This window comes from Notechis scutatus, chromosome 2 (genome assembly GCF_049901735.1).
Source record: "Notechis scutatus isolate UNSWTSFEM ecotype Mainland chromosome 2, rNotScu1.2, whole genome shotgun sequence".
In the NCBI taxonomy this organism is placed as follows: Eukaryota; Metazoa; Chordata; class Lepidosauria; order Squamata; family Elapidae; genus Notechis; species Notechis scutatus.
In genome coordinates, this window is record NC_142010.1 from 254,293,876 (window position 1) to 254,318,015 (window position 24,140).

At 39.9% G+C, this 24,140-nt stretch overlaps 1 protein-coding gene across 1 annotated transcript in view; it reads right to left on the bottom strand.

Annotated features, from left to right (window-relative positions):
• Positions 1-24,140, bottom strand: part of DCC (DCC netrin 1 receptor) — a 729,366-nt gene that overhangs the window by 67,560 nt on the left and 637,666 nt on the right. The window contains exon 23 of the mRNA XM_087954238.1: positions 18,971-19,133. Coding sequence (XP_087810364.1) covers positions 18,971-19,133 — 163 coding nt within the window. The remainder of the gene's footprint in view (positions 1-18,970; positions 19,134-24,140) is intronic.

Sequence of the window (24,140 nt, forward strand, 5' to 3'; positions counted from 1 at the left end):
GCCCAATTTACTTCAGCCAATAGGAATCAATGTTTAAAGCAACAGCTACTCTTGGGGAGCTACTTCTATGCACACCCGATCATTATAAGAGAAAAAATTTAACAGTGTGGTGTTAACACAGTGTGATAACAATTAACAGTGAGGTGTTAAGACCATCCCCATTGGACTATATACTCCCTTGTGTTATTTTTAGATTTGTGATTTTATTGCACATGTGAAGGAACTGTCAGATATGCTTCCAAAATTGGGGGCTAATGATGGAGTGTAGGATCTGAACTGATGCAAGGTACTTCTTTGGGTGGAATAGTTTTATATTCCAAAAACCATCAAGGAGAGATTTAAATATAGTTCCTTCTCCTATGCTCACTAACCTATGTTTCCCCTTAAGGCCATTAAGAGGGAATTTCACTGGAAATGGAAAGAGACAGAAGAGTTTTGAGCAAGGGTGTCAAACTCAAGGCCTGTGGGCCAAATCCGGCCCACGGGGGGCTTAAATCTGGCCTGTGGGGGCCGGCCTGGAAATATCAAAGGACTGGCCTGTGGCTCATTTTTGGCCTCCCCGGCCTCCTGCAGTACTCTGCTGGCCAAAAACAGGCCATGGGAGTGGGGGGGGGGGGGGCTGTCGGTCTCTGCAAAGAACTGGATCCACCACCTTTCTGCTGGTCTAGATTGGCTGCCAAGCTGCAATATCGCGCTCGAAGTGAAGATCGGGGATTCACAGCTCCAAGGCTGTGAAATGTCATCGGCAGCCGTCGCTGCAAATTCGGATCGGCTGCCAAGCTGTAATATTGGGCTCCAAGATGCTGATAAGATGTAGAGCCCGACAGGGGCCTCACAGGGCCTCCGCGAGGCCCATTTTTGGATGGCAGGGTGCTGCTGGAGGCCAGGGAGGCCAAAAATGAGCCTTGCAGGACCTCCATGCGGCCCGTTTTTGGCCACCTGAGTGTTTGCAGGAGGCCCTGGGGGCTGAAAATGAGGCATGGGCCCCCCATGCACCCCATTTGGGCTGGCAAAGTGCTGCAGGAGGCATCCATCTCCTCTCCCTCCTGCTCCCTGCCCCCCCAGCCCGCAGAGGAGAACTACAATGCTGATCCGGCCATCGAAGAAATCCAGTTCGATATCCCTGGTTTAGAGGCCCCAAAAAATTAGAGCTGGGGAGATAGTATGATCTGAGTAGTAGTTATTACTTTAAGTCTTACAGGATAGTGGTATTTATACAGGGAGAACATATTCTACAACCAGTCATTCATTTTCATTTATTTTTATCAGTGACATTTCTTCCTATAATAGCCTTGTCTCAAAATTCTGTTCCTATTTATTGTCAGTGGGGCTTGAGGCAATGCACAGAAATAAATGTACAGCATAATAAATTGTTCTCTTTCTAAATCTTAGATAACAATATGGTCTGTTTGTAATGAATTATTGTTTATAAAAATCCCAAAGGTGCTTTTTTCAAAAGGCAACTGGACTTTGTTTTTCCTTGAAGACATTTTGCTTCTCACTCAAAATGCATATTCCATTGTGGCCTTCCCAAGGCATTATAAAGTGGTATTAACACTTCATGTGATCTTGATTCTATTCTTCTTTTAAAGCAGCCTAGGACTGCGTTGGCTTTGGCAGCTGCAGCCAAAATATATAAGGAATATGTCTGTCTGTCTATCAATCATCTGTCTGTCTGTCTATATATTTATCATCTATCTATCATCTATCTATCTATCTATCTATCTATCTATCTATCTATCGATCTATCTATCTATCTATCTATCTATCCATCCATCCATCCATCCATCCATCCATCCATCCATCCATCCATCCATCCATCGATCTATCTATCTTTATCTATCTATCTATCTATCTATCTATCTATCTATCTATCTATCTATCTATCTACCTACCTACCTACCTACCTACCTACCTACCTACCTATCTAACATCTATCTATCTATCTATCTATCTATCTATCTATCTATCTATCTATCTATCTATCTATCTATCTATCTATCTATCTACCATGTTTCTCATAAAATAAGCCCGGGTCTTTTTTTTTTTTTTTTTGAGCCCCGAAAAAAACAGCTAGGATATCTTTTCGGGGGTGACTTAATTTCTTCCCCCACACGCACCTCCACCTAGAGCGCCTCATGCGCACTCACCTCTCCATGAGGCCGCCACTGGAAGCTCCCCAAAGGTAGAGTCACCAGCCGCTTCTATCGGCCGGTAGAAGCGGCCTCGAGGCGAGCACCCACGCGCACTCACCTCGTCATGAAGCTGTTTCTATCAGCCGATGGAAGTTCCCCAAAGGCAGAGTCACCAGCCGCTTTGGGGTGAAGCCTGGCTGCCCGCAGGGTGCTCCTGAGAGGAGCGTGCTGTTAGGGTTTGAAGATTAACCCCTAGAAGAGTATTGCAGCAGTAGTCAAACCAGGAAGCCAAAGGAGAGCGGAAGGGCCCCAGAGTATACACACACTGAACACAAACACTGTTTGTAGTTTAAATAGTTTTTAATCCAGTTAGAGTTTAAGCATTGTCATTCAGTCCATTAAGTCATTCACAGTATTTCCATCCAGTAAGACTCACTAGTATAGTCCAAGTTAAGAGTCCTTGCAATATCTTTATCAGCCGATAAAGATATCTTCTCCTCCTCCGGTTTCACTCTCCAGAGAAACAAACGCTGGATATTCAGTAGAATTACGCAGTAAACAGCAAACAGTAGCAAACAATAACATTTCAGTCACAGGCACTCACAGTCAGTAATCACAGTTAGTCACAGTAACACACAGCTAGTCGCAGCAGCACACAGTAACAGCCAGACAGACTTTCAGCTTCTAATGCTTCCTTATATAGTAACTTCTAACCGCACCCTTAATCGGCTAATTGCCTGCTGCATTTTGCTTAAAGTGATAAGCACTTAAACCATGATATCTAAGTTTTATATATTTATTCACCCAAACCATATTTGGTATCAATGTTATACCTAACATACTCCCCTTTTGGGTGAAATAAATATATAATACCTTTACAATCTAACCCCATAATTTTCACAACTCTCCTGGTGCTTAGTGGCACCTTGGGCTTTAGTAAAATTATCAGCTAAATTGTCCTCCGACATACAGTACTCTAGCTGAATCATCTTACTTCTTACAGATTGTCTCACGTTTAGGTATCTTAGATCTGTATGCTTGCTCCTTGTTTTTACTCCAATATTTGTGGCCATTTGAATTGCTGCCTGATTATCTTCATGTATAATTATAGGATAATCTACTGTTATACCTATATCAATTAACATTTGTTTATACATTATTAATTCTGTACATAACAATGATAAACAGGAGAATTCTGCCTCCATAGTAGACAAACTTATATGCTTTTGTCTTATTGACTTCCAGCCTATTAATGTCTTACCCAGCATTATGGCTGTTCCTGAAGTCGACTTTCTAGTGTCTCTTTCTGATGCAAAGCTAGCATCTGCATAAGCACTCAAAATTAAATCACCCTTTGGTTCTAAATACAATGAATAATTCATTGTCTTTTTAAGATATCTTAATATCCTCTTAGCTGCATTCCAGTGTCTTTCACATGGTGCAGAATTGAATCTAGCCAACTGATTCACGCAGTACGATATATCTGGTCTAGACCAATTACTAATATAACTCAAACTACCAATTAAAGATTGATAAATCACCTTATCAAACTCAGGGCTTTGTACATCAGTGTTGCTAAACTCCTGACTCATTGGAGTCTTAGCTGGCTTACAAAGCTCCATCTTGTAATCTTTTAGCAATTTGCTTATCTTATCTTCCTGAGATATCTTAAAACCTTTCCGTGTTTTCTTTATATTCAAACCGAGATACTTCTTTATCTCCCCTAATTGCTTGATCTTTATTCTCTTTCCTAATGATGCTATTATTTTATTTGCTTCATCATTAGTTTCAGTTATCAATGCAATGTCATCTGTGAATAGTAATAATAATGATACTTTCCCATTTGTCTCTTTCTTAAACAGACATGGATCGGCTAAACCAGCTTTAAATCCTATATTGTCTAGTTCCTTTACAATATACTGGTTCCATTCATAGCCTGATTGTTTAAGACCATAGAGGCTTTTCTTTAACAACCAACAATCATTATTATCCTTATTTTCACTTTTAATACCAACAGGTTTTTTCATATAAATAATATGTTTTAATGGGGCGTGCAAGTAAGCAGTTTCCACATCTAAATGGTTAACTATATAGTTTTTACTAGCTGCCCACACTAAAGCTGCTCTCAAGGTTGCTGCCTTAAGACTAGGTGCAAACACCTCATCGTAGTCATTAGCATTCTGCCTAAAACCTTGAGCTACTAACCTTGCCTTATGGATTAAATTACCATCTTTATCTGTTTTTACCTTAAATATCCATTTGCAGCTAATGGATTTCTTTCCTACAGGTAATTTGGCATTCTCATACACTTTCATATCTCTTAATGAATTCAGTTCCTTATTCATTGCTGCATACCATCTTTCTTTTTCCTTATTAGGATACTTTTAATTTCTTCAACAGAATTAGGAACTTGATTAATCTGGCACACTGTGTTAGCCTGGTACCTATCAGGCGGTCTAGATACACGTGTAGTTCTTCTGGGAATTACAGGGCTTACAGGAGGACTTTGTTGAACTACTACCTGTTCATCTTCCTCATCCTGTTCAGCTATTGAATCTGTTTCTTCCTTTATGGGCACTATTTCATCCTGTATTTGTCTCTTTACTTTATTTTTAAAGTTACAGGGATAACTAATGGGATTTCTATAGGATTCAATAATTACATCTTTATTGGCATCCTGTTCTAATTTCTCCCATCCTTCATGTTCTAGAAATTGGGCACTAGCACTACATAACACTTTAGATGTGCCTTTCTCCCAAAATCTATATGCCCTATGGTTTGCCTGATAACCAACGAAGAAAAATCTTTTAGCTCTATGTTGCCCTTTTTTTCTGAGTTGTGCAGGAATATGCACCCATGCTGGTGCACCAAATGTGTGCAGGTAACTTAGATCAGGTTTCCTGCCATGCCACCTGGTAAATGGTATTTCACCTGTTGTTGTATTAACAACGTTGTTCAATATGTTATTAGCACACATTGTAGCCTCCCCCCCACAAAGAATCAGGTAACCCAGAATCATTTAACATTGTTCTAACCATTGCCTGTAGTGTTTGGCCTCTTCTTTCAATAAAAGCGTTATGTTCTGGCCTGTATGGAGCAGACTTCTTATGCTCTATTCCAGCTACCTTAAGTCTGTTCTGGAATTTGTTATTAATAAATTCCGTACCATTATCTGTCACCAGGGTTATCAGTTGTCGTTTAGACTTTCTTTCAGCAAACTTAATCCAATTGAAAAAATGTTGATATGTTTCAGTTTTGCTTTTCATTAAATAGCAAAACCCATATCTAGAATAATGATCCATAATGCTCAGTATATATCTAGCACCCCCATACTGGGTTTCTTTGGACCTATTATGTCTGCAAATACTACTTCTAAAGGTTCTTTTGTTTTGAAACCATTTAGCCTATTTGCAGGCAATACTTTGCTCTTATCTTCACAGCAAACATTACAACGCAAATATTTATCACAAGGTTTTAACCTTATTCCTTCAGATAACTCAACTGTACGTTTTAGCATTTTAAAATTTACATGCCCCAAACGCCTATGCAATAAATGGATACATTCATTATGAGGTTTTATATTATTAAATACAGTATGTGCCTCCCCTTTCTTACTATTATCTAAGACATATAATGTTCCATTTAAAGCTGCAGTTACCCTTTTGTTATCTTTTTCAATTATGCAATTATTATCTTTAAAAGTAATTACATAACCTAATTTATCTAATACCCTTACTGAAAGCAAATTAAACTTTAGTTGCGGTACATACAACATTTTTATATCCTGGTTTATGTACGGAGACCTTTCGCTTTCAGGTTCCAGCCGTTGGCAAGAGATATATGTTGAGAACTTGTAGACATTTTTATAAATTTTGTCTTATCTCTTGTGATGCAGTGGGATGCGCCACTGTCAACCACCCATAAATTATTCTTCACATCAGAGTTGCTAAACGTGGCTAGTTCAAATGCTTTCTTTGGCTTTTTTATATTCTGGCTTTTCTCTTTTTGCAGAGTCTTGCCAAATGTCCTCTGCCTCCACAATTAAAACACTTTTTAATTGTGTATGCTGTTGAAGATAAATTCTCTTCTTCCAGGTGCTTTACTTTGCTTTGCTGGTTTCTTTCAAGCTTTGAAGATAATTTCTCTTCTTTCTTATCTTCTCTCAGCTCGTCACGCTCACGCCTTCTTCTGGCTTCTTCTAGTAGCCTGCCTGTAATCTCGGTTAATGAGAGGCTTTCTTTTGGCAATACTTCTAACGAAGTCACATAGTCATCATAGCTTTGATCTAATGAAGATAATATTATGTAGACTTGTTGCAGTTCATTAAATATAAGCTCTTTTTCTTGCAAATCTTGAAAAATGCTCTTCATACAGTTTAAATGAACTAACATATCTCCATTCCTCTGAAGATGCGTTCGAAAAAGCTTCCGTGTAAGATTTATATGTGCTCCTACACTGTCCCGAACATAAATCTTCCTGAGGTTCTCCCAGCAGTTTGCAGCATTTTCTTCTCCACGAATATGGACAAGCTGCTGTTCACAGAGAGTCAGTCCTATGATGCATAAAGCCTGCTCATTCTTCAGTTTAAAGTCTTGTAACTTTTCTTTATCATCATCATCAGCAGGATCCCAGCTACTCACATCTGGTGGGTTTGCTATAATGTCCCACAAACCTTCTCTGCGTAGAATTAAACTACATTTCATTGACCATGAAACATAGTTTGTTCCATCCAGCCTGGATATCATGGACAGTTGTGACAAATTTACTTGTGCCATTACTCTTCAGATATTTTGACTATTTTAAACTAATTAAAACAGTTTGTTTTTACAGTAATGTGCAACTCACACCAACTCTCTCTGCTATATCCTGGTTAGTTAGACTATGCTGCTGGGCCCATAACCAATGTTAGGGTTTGAGGATTAACCCCTAGAAGAGTATTGCAGCAGTAGTCAAACCAGGAAGCCAAAGGAGAGCAGAAGGGCCCCAGAGTATACACACACTGAACACAAACACTGTTTGTAGTTTAAATAGTTTTTAATCCAGTTAGAGTTTAAGCATTGTCATTCAGTCCATTAAGTCATTCACAGTATTTCCATCCAGTAAGACTCACTAGTATAGTCCAAGTTAAGAGTCCTTGCAATATCTTTATCAGCCGATAAAGATATCTTCTCCTCCTCCGGTTTCACTCTCCAGAGAAACAAACGCTGGATATTCAGTAGAATTACGCAGTAAACAGCAAACAGTAGCAAACAATAACATTTCAGTCACAGGCACTCACAGTCAGTAATCACAGTTAGTCACAGTAACACACAGCTAGTCGCAGCAGCACACAGTAACAGCCAGACAGACTTTCAGCTTCTAATGCTTCCTTATATAGTAACTTCTAACCGCACCCTTAATCGGCTAATTGCCTGCTGCATTTTGCTTAAAGTGATAAGCACTTAAACCATGATATCTAAGTTTTATATATTTATTCACCCAAACCATATTTGGTATCAATGTTATACCTAACACGTGCCATGCGCCCTCTCCTTGAGGCCGTTTCTATCAGCCGATGGAAGCTCCCAAAAGGCAGAGTCACCAGCCGCTTCCATTGGCCGATAGAAATGGCTTCGTGGCAAGGGGAGTGCGCGTGGGAGAGCGGCTGCAAACTTTTCTTAGCAGAAGGGAAGCAAGCTGAGTTTCTCTCTCTCTCTCTCTCTCTCTCTCTCTCTCTCTCTCTCTCTCTCTCTCTCTCTCACACACACAACACACACACACACCACCCCTACTAGCCCTCGTCCCTGCACCGGGTCAGCCAAGCCCTTCTGGTGAGGGAAAGTCTCAGCATCTGTGGTGTTCCCACCACTGCCCTTCCCTCCCCAGGCCAGACCTTTTCTGGACACCCTGCCAAAGTCCCAAGGCAGCCAACCTCCTTTTACCTGCTGCCGCTGCTGGTTTGGGGAGCGGGGGGCCGCCGGGGAGGGAAGAGGAGGCAGCAGAGATCGGCTACCCTTAGAAGTGAGATCGGGCAGGCTCCCGAACGGAGACAAGGGAACGGTCTTCGTGGGAATGCAGCGGGGAAGCGGGGTGAGTGTGAAAGGGTCACCGCCACGGCACAGGAGGGCGGGAGGGAGCTGGAGAGAGGAAGGGCTGGGGAGAAGCTAAACCGTCCTTTCTATTGCTCTGGTGAGGGCCAAATATTTGCAGGGGCTGGTTAGAAAGGCCTAATTTCAGTATGAACCTTGAGTCATGGGTGGGGGGAGTTGAACGGCGAAGGCACTCTGCACATGATCCGAGGCAATCCTGCCACAGCTCACGGGTGGCGCTGCTAACAGTTGGGGGGAGTCTGAGAACTTCAGCAACACCTCCTATTGTCCACGCCGCCCTCTCTGAGCGCCTGAAAGAGCGCCCGTCATTAACCAATTAACCAACTCCAGCCCCGGAATCCCTTATTTTGGCATAATTCGGGATGAGAGAGGAGCTTTAAAACCAGGGACTTGGCGATGAGGTGCAGGTTCTTTTTTTTTCTTTTGTTTTTGATTGAGTTCAATCACGAGACATTTCTGGATTTCATCGGATGTCCGAGGCATTCAGAAGAACTTTTAAAAAACTTGCGGGTCTAATTTTGAGAAGCAATGAGTTTGGTCCTCTCAAATGGTGGAGGTTAGGGACGGTCTTTGGAGACCTCCCCTCTCCTTTAGCTGAGGGAGACCTGGGCGATTTTAGGCCAAAAGCTGCCCCAGAGAGATTGATCAGAGAATGGGCAGGAAAGCAAAACAAGAACACATTTGGGCTAAGGCCTTTTCTCCCATTCCCTCCGTCACAATCTCACAATTTTTATCCAGACACAGATGCGCATGTGCTTTCTCTCCTGCCCCGCTGGTAGATTCAAAGACAACTTATGAGCGCTCCCCTCACCATGAGGCCATTTCTATCGGCTGATGGAAGCTCCCCAAAGGCAGAATCACCAGCCGCTTCTACCGGCTGATAGAAGCGGCTGGTGACTCTGGCTTTGGGGAGCTTCCATCGGCCGATAGAAATGGCCTCGTGGCGAGGAGTGCACCAAGCGCCGCCCGAGGCCGTTCTACCGGCCGATAGAAGCGGCTGGTCACTCTGCCTTTGGGAGCTTCCATCGGCCGATAGAAATGGCCTCATGGCGAGGGGCGTGCACACAAGCGCTCGCTCCGAGGCCGCTTCTACCGGCCGATAGAAGCAGCTGGTGACTCTGCCTTCGGGGAGCTTCTATCAGCCAATGTTCTATCGGTAGTAGATCAGGGTATTCTAGGCTAGGCTACCTGCATGGCACTCCTAAAAGCAAGTTTTCTCCCCCCACCTTTCCTTCCCCCCCATTTCTCTTCACCTCGTGTAGTTCTAACGAACGATATGAGAAATGGTGGGGAAACGCATGGTTTAAATAGGCCTAAATTTTGGGGGCGGGGCTTAATTTCACCTCATGCCTAGAAATCATGCTGCGCCTTCCTATTGGTGGGGGCCATATTGTTGGAGAAACATGGTATCTATCTATCTATCATCTATCTATCTATCTATCTATCTATCTATCTATCTATCTATCTATCATCTTAATATATTTTGGAATGTATAAGGAATGTTGCTTATATAAGGACCCAGATTGTTGGGGGCAATATGCTGACTCTGTAAACCATTTAGAAAGGGCTGTGGGGCAGTATATAAGTCTAAGTGCTACTGCTATTTCTTATAAAATATAAAATATGTAGGGACCTGGTGGCTCAGTGGCTAAGGCGCTGAGCTTGTCGATCAGAAAGGTTGGCAGTTCAGCAGTTCGAATCCCTAGCACCGCCGAACAGAGTGAGCTCCCATTACTTGTCTCAGCTTCTGCCAACCTAGCAGTTCGAAAGCACGTAAAAATGCAAGTAGAAAAATAGGGACCACTTTGGTGGGAAGGTAACAGCATTCTGTGTGCCTTTGGCATTTAGACATGCCGGCCACATGACCACAGAGACATCTTTGGACAGCGCTGGCTGTTCGGCTTTGTAATGGAGATGAGCACCACCCCCTAGAACAGGAAACAACTAGCACATATGTGTGAGGGGAACCTTTACCTTTACCCGTAAAATATACAAGGAATACTTCTACTCACATTGTTGTATAGGAGTGAAAATATGGATGTGAGATGAAGCATAAAAGTTAAGTGCCGCAGGAATGAGATACTTAAGGAGTTTGTGTGGTAAAACAAGAGAAGGGTCAAGAAGGAAAGGGTGCTCAATGAATGTGGGCATAATTCAAAACTAAGTGAGCAGTAAGAAGGAAATACACTGAAGTATCTGCTTAATATCTGAATTTCAGGTTTGAATTGAGGAGTCACTGATGCTCTTTTAATTTGATTCTTTGCTTGCAGATGTTTTATTGGTAAGTAGATCATCAGTAAATACAAGTGTGGATAATTGTTTACATACAGTAGTTGGCTCTGCCAGTTTTGGAGGGGGTGTGGTTTCCTCCTTGGTAGTTCCTCGATTAGGGTAAAGTTTTCTGTTTGATTGTTTGCCTGGTATTAAACCCTGCTTATCTAGGTGTGGACTGCCAGATATTTCAAATGTATATAGCTGCTTATCTCATAAAACAAATGGTGTACAACAAAGCCAACAACCCATCATGAATTTGTCAGGTAATGAAACATCTGCAAGCAACCAACCAAGCTTGGAAAGACTAAAGGAGTCCACAGTTCAACACTGACGTGCAGCTATTCTCTTCTATTGGAACCACATATAGGTGTCAAATGCTTCAGAAAGCAGCAAATGGAATAAATTTGCATGTAGGCAAACCCCCACAGAACACTAAGGAGCAACTATTCTTTCTGCATGAATGCCTATGACAGCATGTCCTGCCCACCAGTGTCAGATACAACCTCCAATAAGCTGCACAGCTGGATGGAAGATATCTCATCCAAGTGGGTGAAAAATGAGATGGTTAATGATTGGGGATGCTCACCTCAGACTAAACACATACTGGCACATCATCACATAACCTCAAGGATCAACTGGGGGAAAAAAAACACGACTCCCTAACACACAAAAACGCCGACAACCACTATGAAGACTACATCTCTGAGACAAGCTGGAAAAAATGAAAACACAACTCTGTACCAAGCTGTTCAAGGTAAATCCCTGAAACAAAGAGATCCCTGAAGCCAAATGGGTAGAAAACAGGTCCAAGTGCCCACTATCCACATCAGAACACATTATTCTCCACAAAGGTCTCAACTAAAACATAGAAAATGCTAACCAATTAGACTTCTTTGCAACTGGAGAAGCACCATTTGAACTACAGGGCTTGCCACAGATTGCCCAAAAGCTGCTTTTTCAGGAGGCAACTGGACTTCCTTGGTTTTTTTTTTTTTTTCCCTTCTGAAGACATTTCGCTTCTTATCCAAGAAGCTTCTTCAGCTCTGACAGTCTAGTGGGGAATGGAAGGATTTATATTCTTTGCAGACAGCTGGTAATTTGCATCCTTTTAGAACAGTGGTGACTAATCTTTTTGGGCTCCTGTGCCAAAAATTGCAAGCACGCCAGTGCATCTGCACTCACGTGCCAGCATCCAGAATGCAATGTGTACCCCACATCCCCTGCACATGCACGCACAATTCCCCCACCCCTACCCCCTTACCTGCACTGTGCCTCACAGCTGATTTTTTGACTTGTTTGAGGCCTTTTTCAGCCTCCCAGAGGCTTGGAAAAAGCCTCTGAAAGGCCTTTCAGGCTGAATTATAGGTTCGTTTTGTCACTTCCGGTATTACAGGAAGTGACAAAATGGGCCTATAATTTGTCCTGAGAAGCCTTGCAGAGGCTTTTTCCAAGCCTCTGGGAGGCCGAAAAGGCCTCAAACCAACCCCCCAAATCAGTTGTGAAGTGTGCGCATGCACATTGAGGTAAGTTTGCCTGTGGCTCGCGTGCCAGCACAAATGGCTCTGCGTGCCACTTGTGGCACGCGTGCCACAGATTCGCCATCGCAGTTTTAGAGGGTCATTAAAGCACTTGGAGGTTTATCTGTGTCCTCAGAGTCACATGAGTAATGTTCCTCGTTCCTGTAGTCTGCAATTTTTCTCTGGAAATCCATTCCTCCTCCCACACCATTCGAAGGGTTTTCATCCCAATCCTGATTGAAAACTACAGAAACCAGCAGCACTAACTCGGGTGACCCTGAGGACACAGATAAACCTCCAAGTGCTCAAAGGGTGTTCATCCCAAATTGTACAGCTAAAAGTCTGTAGAGACTCTCAGTCATCCAGATCATGGTTGTCTCGAAGGTGGTTTTTCAGGAGGCAACTGGACTTTCTTCAAAAGAACAAAAAACCAAGAAAGTCCAGTTGCCCCCTGAAAAAGCATCCTTGGGACAACCATGACCTGGATGACTGGGAATCTTTACATATTTGCCATAGAGACACAAGAAATCATAAGATGGACAATCATACCACGGACCAGAATAACACAGAAGCGGAACCAACTCAAAGTAGAGGATGGACCAGCCCTCAAAACTTAAAGAAGGAGTAAAATCATCACCATCCTTCAGCAGAGAATGACTAAAGCATGGTAATCATGGAGAGAACACAATACATATAAAAAGCCAAAGAATTACTGGAGGACAAAGCAACCCCACATCCCACTAAGCACCAACCCAATACAGAAACTGGACAAGCTGATCAAGAGAACCCTTACTGGCTTCACCAAGAACGGTCAAATCCTAAAAGAACATTGGCAGATAAAAAAAATAATGGACATCTTTTCCTATGTTTCTATAGATGTCCTAAAATACATAAGCCCAATATGCAGGACATTTAAGTACATCATTACCAGGGATGCAAACTTACAATGTAGCCAAATAACGTAGAAAAAAAAATTGGACAACTCAGAGGGGAGTGAATATTCTATCAATTGCTCACTCCATGACTTCCAGAAAATAAAATACCCCAAAATATAAGAAGATTAAATGATGGTTTCATTTGGTGTAGCAGTATTCTTCACATCCATAGATCCAAAACTAGAGAAACAGTCCATGACACCAGTACTACACAACACTCCCAACCTGGCCAAATTCTCTAAAGAATGAAATACCCAGAATCGTGGAGCCCATCAACTTTGCCTCACTACCTAATTTCAGTTTGATGGAGAAATATGCCAACAAATCAGAGGACAGCCATGAGATCTCCACTCTCAGCAGTAGTGGGCTGCAACTGGTTTAACAACTGGTTCTGTGAGCGCGCATCATGTGCATGCGCAGCTTTAAAAAAAATACACCAATTTGAACCACTACAAGGCAGCCCTGCTAAGTAGAACAGCTGAGGCACGTGAAATCCATTGTGCCGTGCGAATTAGCTGAGCTGAAAAAGATGGGAATATAGGACAGGATAGGGTGGATGGGAGCTACCAGTTTACTAGAACCGGTCTGAACCGGCAGCAGCCCACCACTGACTCTCAGGACTCCTAGCAGAGATTATAATGCAGCATCTAGAAACTATAGCATTCCCACACATACAATCAGAAGTATAGATCTGTTATTTAGACAACATCTTCATCATCATCATAAAAGAAGGAACACCTAAAGAAGACACATGCAATTATCCACAACATCTTCAAAGGAGTAAAATTCACAAGAGAAGAAGGAAGCAAACACACATTATCATTCCAGGACATCAGCAGCTGAGGAAATGGCAGCAAACTAGAAACACGAATCTATTGAAATAGAATCCAGACAAACCATTACTAAAATAACTCCATTACTAAAATCTGCTCCATTACTAAAATAACAGGCCAACCTCCCACAAGAGAAGCTGTGTAAGAACATTATTTGGATCAGTACAAATCCATTGCAGCAACAAAGAACACCAGAAAAAGGAAACAGACTAGGTAACAAAATGGATACTCACACAAAGTTATTAAAAAGTTCAATTGTTTAACAGAGTTGGAAGGGACCTTGTAGGTCTTCTAGTCCAACCCCCCACCCAAGCAGAAGGCTCTACACCATTTCTGACAAATGGCAGTCCAATCTATTCTTGAAAGCCTCCAATAATGAAGTTCCCACAACTTCCGAAGGCAACTTCTGTTCCATGGGTTGATTGTTCTCACTGTCAGAAATTTCTTTTCTTATTTCCGGGTTGAATCTCTCCTTAATCAATTTCCATTCATTATTCCTTGTCTGGCCTTTGGGTGCCTTGGAGAATAGCTTGACCCCTTCCTCTCTGTGGCAGCCCCTCAAATATTGGAACCCTGTTACCATGTCTCCCCTGGTCCTTCTCTTTACTAGACTAGCCAAGCCCAGTTCCTGCAACCGTTCTTCATATGTTTTAGTCTCCAGTCCCCTAATCATCCTGGTTGCTCTTCTCTGCACTTTTTCTAGAGTCTCAACATCTTTTTTATAGTGTGGTGACCAAAACTGGATGCAGTACTCTAGGAGTGATTTCACGAAGGCTTTATAGGGTAGTATTAGTACCTCACTTGATTTTGATTGTATCCCTCTGTTAAAAATCTAATGAAATTTTAGGATTGCATTAGCTTATTTGGCTGCCTGACTGGTTAACCTACTACAGCACAGCTTATGTACTACTACAGCACAACTATGAAAAGAATAACACTACCATGCATTAAAAATATATCAAAAACAACATATTGAAACCACAGGGCATTACCACATCACACAAACTAATTAAAGCTCTCCAAAACATTTTAAGTCAGCCAAAGACTCAGCAGCCCTGGAAGAAATAAACGGGAATCATCTACAACATACTTTGTAAGGACTGTGTAACAGTGACTAAATACGATAGAGAGGCAAAAGCATAGTAGGGACATCTGTGTACACCAATTAGCAGTGAGAAGACATGATGAAAACCTCTTAATTTCAAAATACACAGACAGATTCAACCATAGTTTCAACTGGGGAAATGGGAGCATCTTAAACCAAACTAAATCCAAAACGATCAAGGGATTCCTTGAAGACTAGCATTCAGACAAATCATCCATCAATAGGCTCATAGAAATAAATCATATTTACACACCATTCAAAATAGACAATGACCGAAATACATCCTCTCCATCAAGCAATGCCAGATAAGTAGCTATTAAAACCACCACCACCACCACCAAAAAAATCAAACAGAAAACAATATCCTAATCAAAGAACTACCAAGGAGAAAACTATACCCCTACCATAACTGGCAAGCCAAGCTATATATAAACAAAGAACAAACCTCACATTGCTTGCACTGATGATGTTTAATTGGGAAATGAAATATTTGCAAGTAAACAAGCAAGTTCATACAGCACCGAGGACTCCATAATTACAAAACCAATGTGATAACAATGAATAAGTGAGTTGAGAAGAGGAAGACTGGAAAGACATGGTTGGGTGGAGTTGATGAGATTCTCAAAAAGGAAGATGTAAGAAGTTTACGGAACAAAATATCCTGTATGTTATGATATATGAATGCAATGGAAATCAATTTTGTGCAAGGATAGAAGATATGAAAGTTGCACTATGGATCGTGCTAGCATAACTAGGTTTAGTTATATTCACTTCTCTTTTTCTCATCTCTTGCTTTTAATTTCTTTAATTTTCTGTTCCTTACTCCCTTTATTATTCTTTGCATAAAGTTATTCATCTCAAAAGGGAAATGCTTGATGGTTTATGTATCTCTACTATATCTATAACAATACCAAGGAAAAGGCATTATCAGATCTATTTGTGGTATGCATCTCCAGTAAAGGAAACACAATTGGTTTAATGCAAATACAAACACAGAGAGATAAAAGTTGCAACAAGGAAAACCAGTGCATTGTCAGTGCAAACAGGGCAATCTACGACTATACCTAAAAGAGATCAGAGTTACTTTTTGCAAGTGTTAACAGTTAGTTTCTGAAAGGGGGCTTTCTTTTGCATTCACTGATATAATAAAAAATAAAAGTTAATCCCTTTCCTTTTTATTTACAACATCTTTGAGTGTTAGAGGCAGTCTTACATCTCTGTAGTTTGAAATGCTTAAATCATAGGAAGAAAGGATGGCTGAGAATGGATTAGCAACAGGATTTTTTATTTAGTGGCTAGGTATAAATGCCAGTTTTAGCTTATTGTATAGTTTAAAAGGTCCCACAGCTCAAAGTTCTACTCAAACAATGGCAAACTAACACAAAAGAAATATAGATTCATATGCTTGCCATGATAGTATTTAGTTGAAGATATTTCTGCATTGAAATGCTGCTTTTCCATTTTCCTTTCCTTTTACATAAGGGGGGATGGCTCAGTGGTTAAAGATGTTGAGCTTGTTGGCTAGAAAGCTGACAGCTCATGTTCTAGACCTGAGCACTGCATGATGGGGCGAGTCTCCATTATTTGCCCCAGCTCCTGCCAACCTAGCAGTTTAAAAGCATGCAAATGCGAGTAGGTAAATAGGTACCACTTCAGTAGCAAGGTAACATTTTGTGCACATCAGAATATGGTCATGCTGACCACATAACCACAGAGGTGTCTTTGGACAATGGCAGCTTCTTTGGCTAACAAACAGAGATGAGCACACACACAGACACACAGACACACACACCAAAGAGTTAGACACAACTGAAAAAGGGACATCTTTACCTTTTTCCTTTTACATGTTTTGATAAAGGGATCCTCGGATATAATGAATGTAGTAGTAAGAATATATAATTTGGGTTTTATGAGTTATTGTTATTAGTAGAATACAGTTGAACAGCTTCCCTGTGGCCATCCAGGACCCAATGTACATCTAAATTCAGTGTTAGAGCCAATATTTGAAAATACAATGTTGGAGCTCAGGGAGGCTGTGCACAACACTGAAAGCAGAAATTTATCCAACAGAAAAATGGCTGAGAGCCTGAAATGGCTAATACTGTATATGTTTCTGTGCACCTGGGTGATCCTTCGTCATTTTCACCACTCATCTTCAAAGTCTGCCCCAAACTAATGGTTGCTTATCACCATTAGGAAAAAGTAGTGCTAGAACGCATTTTAACAGGAGCTTAATTTTCTGCCTTCACTTGTAAGATTGACTTTTTTCAAGCTTGCTTCTACTTTAATGGGTGAAAACTAACGGTTTCCTAAGGCAAAAGAAGAGTGCCCAATCAAATTCTCATGTCTATTTTACTTTGGAAATACTTTTAGATTCAAGTAAAAACCACATTTTTTGAATTCACTATGCTGTCTGTTAATCAGATGAAAAGAAGAAATGGTGAGCATGTACGGAGATTCTCAGTTACTCAGGTCATAGTTGTCCCAAAGGTGCTTTTTCAAAACGCAACTGTACTTTATTTTTCCTTGAAGATTTATTTTTCCTTCTCATCCAAGAAGCTTCTTTAGTTCTTCAGAATGGTTGCCTTTTGAAAAATTTGGAACAAAATATTGTAAGGAACTGAAAGCACAAACCTTCTGGAATGGGAGCTTTTAAGGGAAGTCTAGTCTAGAAGACACACAAGACACAAGGATGTGGACTATCATAAGCAAACCTTCATAGCCCCAATGGAAGACCTGACAACTAGTTTGATTGTGCAGTCTTTGGTTTTCCCTGAGCTTGGTTGTTGTTGTTGTTTTGCAGATGTTTCATTACCCAGCTAGTAACATCTTCGGTGCTAGCCTAGCCCTAAAGATATTACCTCATTGGGTAATGAAATATCTGCAAGAAAACAACCAAGCTCAGAGATCACCAAGGACCCCACAATTCAATCCAGAGGTACAAATATTCCCTTGTATTGGTTTGATTGCCTTTTATCAGTGAGAAATCACAGTGGATAGAGTTATTTTAAAGTAATGTTTCCCTATCTGGGCAACTTCCAGATGTGTGGACTTACCATTCCTGAATTCTCAGCAATGGTCATCAAGGCCAGGGTATTCTGGGGGTTGAAGTACAGGTATCTGAAAATTATCCAGGCTAGGAAAAACTGCCCAAGAGCACTCAGGATATCTAGATTTCTGCTTCTTATTCTGTGAAGGCTTCAGTGTAGGATCTCAACTGCTTCATTAAAGATCTTAAATTTCAAATAAGATAAGTGGCCATTCATCTTCCAACATTCATTCTCCGCTTGTTCATCTTATACATCAGAGACCTGTAGTTTGGATATTTGGCAAAATAGGCCAGACTGTATCTTCCCTACAAACCAAGAGTTTTAATTTCCTTGCATTTTTTTCTTTGTGGAGATGAGAATTCAATCTTTTCTTTGAGTTTTAACTATTTGAGTTTTAACATTGCAGTTCTTTTGAGTTTTTCATCTGAAAATATAATGGAACCCTGCTGCTAAAATCAATACAATATTTAGATAATGCTCCGGTGATTTAAAAATAAAGAACCTCAGAGGATGTAGATTGCCAACTTTATTCTGGATATGAAATCCCTATTAATTCCTGCTCCAGGAAAGATGAATCTGAAGTCCCATCTTGAGAAAGAGGAAATGATCATTTATTCAATATATTACTGTACTTCTTAATCATCATCATAGTTAAGTGACCATCTGGATTGCCATCCAAATCACAGAAATGTGCTACTCTATTTTTATGTGTCTGTAGTACTATCAAGATTTACATTAATGGGAAAAGGCCCCAGTTATCTTAATCATCATTGTATAGTTAAGTAAGAGGGAAATAATCATTTATTCAGTATATTACTGTACTTCTTAATCACTGTGGTATATTCAAGTGACCATCTGGATTGCTCTTCAAGTCACAGAAATGTGCTAGACAGTTTTTACTTGTCTGTAGTGCCATCAACACTTTGACACAAATTTCAGGAAATGAAATAAATGGGAAACCTCCCTACAATGAAATGATATTAAGTATCTCAAGCCCTTGGGTGAATTGAGAAAGATGTTCAAATGACTTACTTTCGTTGCTGTGCTGATGACCGCCTTGTACAAATCACAGCCACAATCACGACCACAACAATAGTGATGACCCCGACAGTCACAACAATAACGACGAGAAGATTGCTATTCTTCTGAGGGGTTACACTTCCATGCGGAGGGTGCATCTGTCCAATGGGGGGCTCTGAAATATTAGAAATATGTTGGTGGGTTGTCTTTATTAAGTGAATTGTTAACATGAATTGCAGAGATTTATCTGAGCATTGAAGCAACCAAAAAAAAAAAATTATTTCAGGATTAGTTCTATTTCATTATAACAAGTACTGAGAATTGTCTCTTCAATGAATGATTGATGTCTGATACAAGGTGATTCATGAGAAAATTTGTCCATATCAAAAAGGAGGGTGTGAATGGGCTTTAATTTCAGAATAATTGATTATATGGTGTTGGGTTATCAAACCTCTGCTCCCCAAATCTGACAAAAATGCAACCTCTTTATGAAAATTCAGCTCTGCTACTCAACCTGAGGGTGATTTCAGATCAAAACAGATTTGACAATTCAGATCAATTGAGAAAACTTAATGAATCTCATCCATCCTTAGAATGAAAATGTTGATCTGATTTGACTGCATGTTCTGATGGCTGTTTAAACTGATAAACAAATCAAATTTATCATTTGAATGTGATTAGCATGAACAGCCATTTATGCCACAGCTATAAAATAGTGTCATTTGGTTCTGTGAAGTTTAATGTACCAGATCTTCGAACATGGAGGATCTATGGTTGGTTCATATTATCGTGCATTCATGCATTACTTCTATAAATTATGCTGCCATCATAAACAACTGCAAGAACTGGATACAGAGCCCTTTAATATATTGGTAATTATGGCAGAATTGCCTTATCTAGGTGGTAGTCATGGTAGTTATGGTGGAATGTTCCTGGGAGGGAAAGAACATCAGTAATGAATGTCAGGAGTATATACTTTAGTAACGTTACCTATGAAGGTCATGCCAGTTGCCCAATTAAAGCAAGTAGCAACTTATACTGGGCAAGGGCGATATAGGAAGATACTGGAAATGGATGGTCACTTTAATGACAATGGCACAGGCATCATCTCATAATATTGTATGTAAGAAATGATAATACTAAACCATTCATTTTTTATTTTTATCAAAATCACACAAATAGGCAATAAGCATCCTATTGAGGAAGAGTTGAGGATTGTTTGGAGTACTAATGTCATTTGCAGTAGGCATAATTAGATTAAAGACATAGAGTTGCTGATGTTGTTATGAAGAAAGACAGAAAGACAGACAGACAGACAGACAGACAGACAGAAAGAAAGAAAGAAAGAAAGAAAGAAAGAAAGAAAGAAAGAGAGAAAGAAGAGAGAGAAAGAAAGAAAAGAAGAGAAAGAGACAGAAAAAGAGTGAGAGAGAAAGAGAGAGAGAGAAAGAAAGAAAAGGAAAGAAAGAGAGGAGAGAAAGAAAGAGAAAGAGAGAAAAGAAAAGAAGAGAGAAAGTGACAGAAAGAAAGAGAAAGAGAGAAAGAAAGAAAGAAAGAGATAGAGAGAGAGTGAGAGAGAGAGAGAGAAAGAAAGAAAAGGAAAGAAGGAAAGAGAGAGAGGAGAGAAAGAGAGAGAGAAAGAGAGAAAAAGATAGAAAGAAAAAGGAAAGAGAGAAAGTGACAGAAAGAAAGAAAGAAAGAAAGAAAGAAAGAAAGAAAGAAAGAAAGAAAGAAAGAAAGAAAGAAAGAAAGAAAGAAAGAAAGAAAGAAGATCTGAAGTTGTGATGGCAGAATTACTGCTTATGGCTAGAGTCTTGAATGTCAAAGTTGGATATAGGGGAAAATGTATTTGGACTGTAAGACATAGCAAACAGATATGAAGAAATGATTTATTTTTCTGCCAAAGTAGTATGCTGAAACATGAGAGAAAATGATTCCAAGAAGAATAAACAAAGGTTGAAGGAACATAATGAAATCTGGTACAAGTGACATATGTTAACACCTTATGACTTTGAAGATATTTCATCATTATAAGTAATAGCAGGCAGATGAAGTTAGCTCAGCTTTCCAGTAATTACCAAGTCATAAAGCTATGGAAATAAAATATCCACAGAAATATAGCAAGCAACAGAAGAAGAATCAGTTAAGGTTTTAACAAAACTAGGTCCACAAATGTGGAAAACAACACAGAGCGAAAGAGATCAATCCATATAGCATTACTAAAGAAAGGAGACTTAGCAGAGTTTGCAAAGCAGCACATTGTGACCTTAATTTCACATGCTAACTTGTTAGAATGCTATACAAAAAGGACAATACCAGATGTTTAATATGTTTTTTTAAAAAACTTGAAAAACAAGAGACATTATTGGTGTTGCATGCTGGATAATTGAGAAAGCCAACAATCACCAAAAACAAGGCAACTGGTGACTGATGATAAAAAAGCCTTTGATTGCATAGACCATTGCAAAGTGGTCGAAGATCCTTAGGAAAATGGAAATCCCAGAACATCGTTACAGAGTTGGAAGGGACCTTGTAGGTCATCTAGTCCAACCTGACCAAGCAGGAGACTCTACACCATTTCTGACAAATGGTAGTCCAATCTCTTCTTGAAAATCTCAAGTGATGAAGCTCCCCAAACTTCTGAGGGCAAGCTGTTCCATTGGTTGATTGTTCTCACTGTCAGAAAATTTCTCCTTATTTCCAGGTTAAATCTCTCCTTGTTCAGTTTCCATCCATTATTCTTTGTCTGGCCTACAGGCACTTTAGAAAATAGTGTGACCCCTTCCTCTCTGTGGTAGCCTCTCAAATATTGGAACACTCAAATATTGCAACACTAGTCTAGTGAAGAGAAGGACCATGTCTACCCTAGTTGTTCTCTTCACTAGACTAGCCAAGTCCAGTTCCTGTAACCGTTCTTCTATGAGTTTCTCTATGAGAAAATTAGATTATATTCTGAGCTACGTACGGACAAAAAAGGAACACTTGAGAAGAAATGTGCATTGAAATGCATGTGGATATTAGTGCTTTTCTCCTCCCTTGCTAAATCAATATCCTGCAATTTATAAGATGATAAATTAGAAGAAAGCTAAAAATTGTTCCTCCATGCTGCTACTAAAATTGAATTCTTCTTAACTCTTAGCCCTAGAGGCAACAAATAGACAATGGGATAGCAAAGAATGTTCATTTGCCTTGGCACTAGAGGTGCCTTATGCTACCTGCCCTTTAAAAAAATTCTTATAATTGAAAATAAAACAAGTTGACATGGCTGTCAATGAAGCAGTAAGCTTAATGACAGAATGCCTCAAACCTTCCCCAATTGAGAAAATATACCCTCTTGCTGACATTACTTCACCTAAGACCAGGAGGGAAATAACAGCAGATGTCGAGAGAGCTAAGCAAGAGAATGATCTTCAACATCCTCTAAATGGACATATGCCCCAAGCTCGCTGACTCAGATCTAGGCAAAGCTTTATCACAAGAACAAACATTCTTGAAGGTACACAAGAATAAAATTGAATTAAAAGATGGGGGAAGGAGACAATTGAGCAAGGAATAACATTAAACTGTTCCAAACTTGATTGCAGAAAATATGACTTCAGCAACAGAGTGGTCAATGCCTGGAATGCCTTATCCGACTCCGTTGTTATAGCCTCAACCCCTCACAGCTTCAATCTCAAACTGTCTACCATGGACCTCATCCCATTCTTAAGAGGCCTTTAAAGGGGGCATGCATAAGCCCACTAGCGTGCCTAACGTCCCTGTCTTACTATCCCCATTTATTTATATTTACTTCCTTTGTTCATGTTTATGTTCATACCTATACTTCTTATCTTGTACATGTTTGACAAACAAACAAACAAAATAAATAAATAAATAAATAAAAGGAGGATATGACTAAAGGATCTGGTTTTTCCTATAGTTCCTGGAGGTCCCTGAATAGGTTGAGAGTTGGAGTGCCTAAGTGTAAAACCAATATGCTCAAGTGGATGCTCAAGTGGGTAACAACACACTATATGAATGTGGAGAGACACAAAAGCCAGCCCATCTGCTGGTATGTTGGCAACTACCACAAACATGTACCAATAATGACTTATTTTTGGCCAATGGCAAAGCCAAGAAGGTGACTTCATTCTGGTAGTTTAAAGTTTGATCTAGACAGAATGAGAATGAGAATGAGAATGAGAATGAGAATGAAAAGGAAGGAAGGAAGGAAGGAAGGAAGGAAGGAAGAAGGAAGGAAGGAAGGAAGGAAGGAAGGAAGGAAGGAAGGAAGGGAGGGAGGGAAGGGGAACTAGATGAATCTAAATTCAGAGTCACTTTACACATTTAATTAATTTAATTAATTAACAAATAAATATTTCAGGATCCTCTTTATCTCAAAAGATTCCAGACATCTTGTTGGTACTCTCAGAAGACAAACTAAATTGGAATAGTAGAGAGCATGCAAGTTACAAAGTAGCAGAAAAGTGACCATATATACAAATGGGAGTGATTGGAGATGGGAGTGGAATATATGATTGGCCTGATTATGCAAACAAGACCAATCTCTTCTGTCTAAAATTAGCAATCACATCTACTCATGTGTCATCAATAATTTGTGTAAAGTTTGTGGAATTCCAGATAAGATTATCAAACATACATATTGCCTTGTCAATATGATCTGGAACTTCCTTTCTTACAGGGGTTCTCTAAGATTATTTGCAGAATATTTTGTGTAGACTATGCCATGAAAAATTATATGGTATTACTGTACTTTGACAGTACAAAGTGGAGTTGTGTGGAATTTTCCTGCATGATTCTGCAATGTTCTTCATATATTTATTGATCCATGGATCACATCTTAAATACATATCCTGTGTGTTGTCCATTGATAGGCAAATCTCTTAATTTTATTGCCTTTCAGTTTCTATTTCCACAAATATCACACAATTATTTTTTCTTATTTTCACAAATATTAAAGTCAGATTGTCTATGCAATAAAATTTTTCAATTGTTTGCAATAACATCTACATGTATTTTGAAGCACATTTCTGAAATATTTTTTTCTATTTGGACTAATGTATTCAAATTATTTTCTTTGCTACATTTTAAAGAATATATTCATTATTTGATACACTTTTCCATAGTATTCTTTTTACATAGTTGTTAACTACACTCTGAATTCCGAATGATCCAGTTTCCA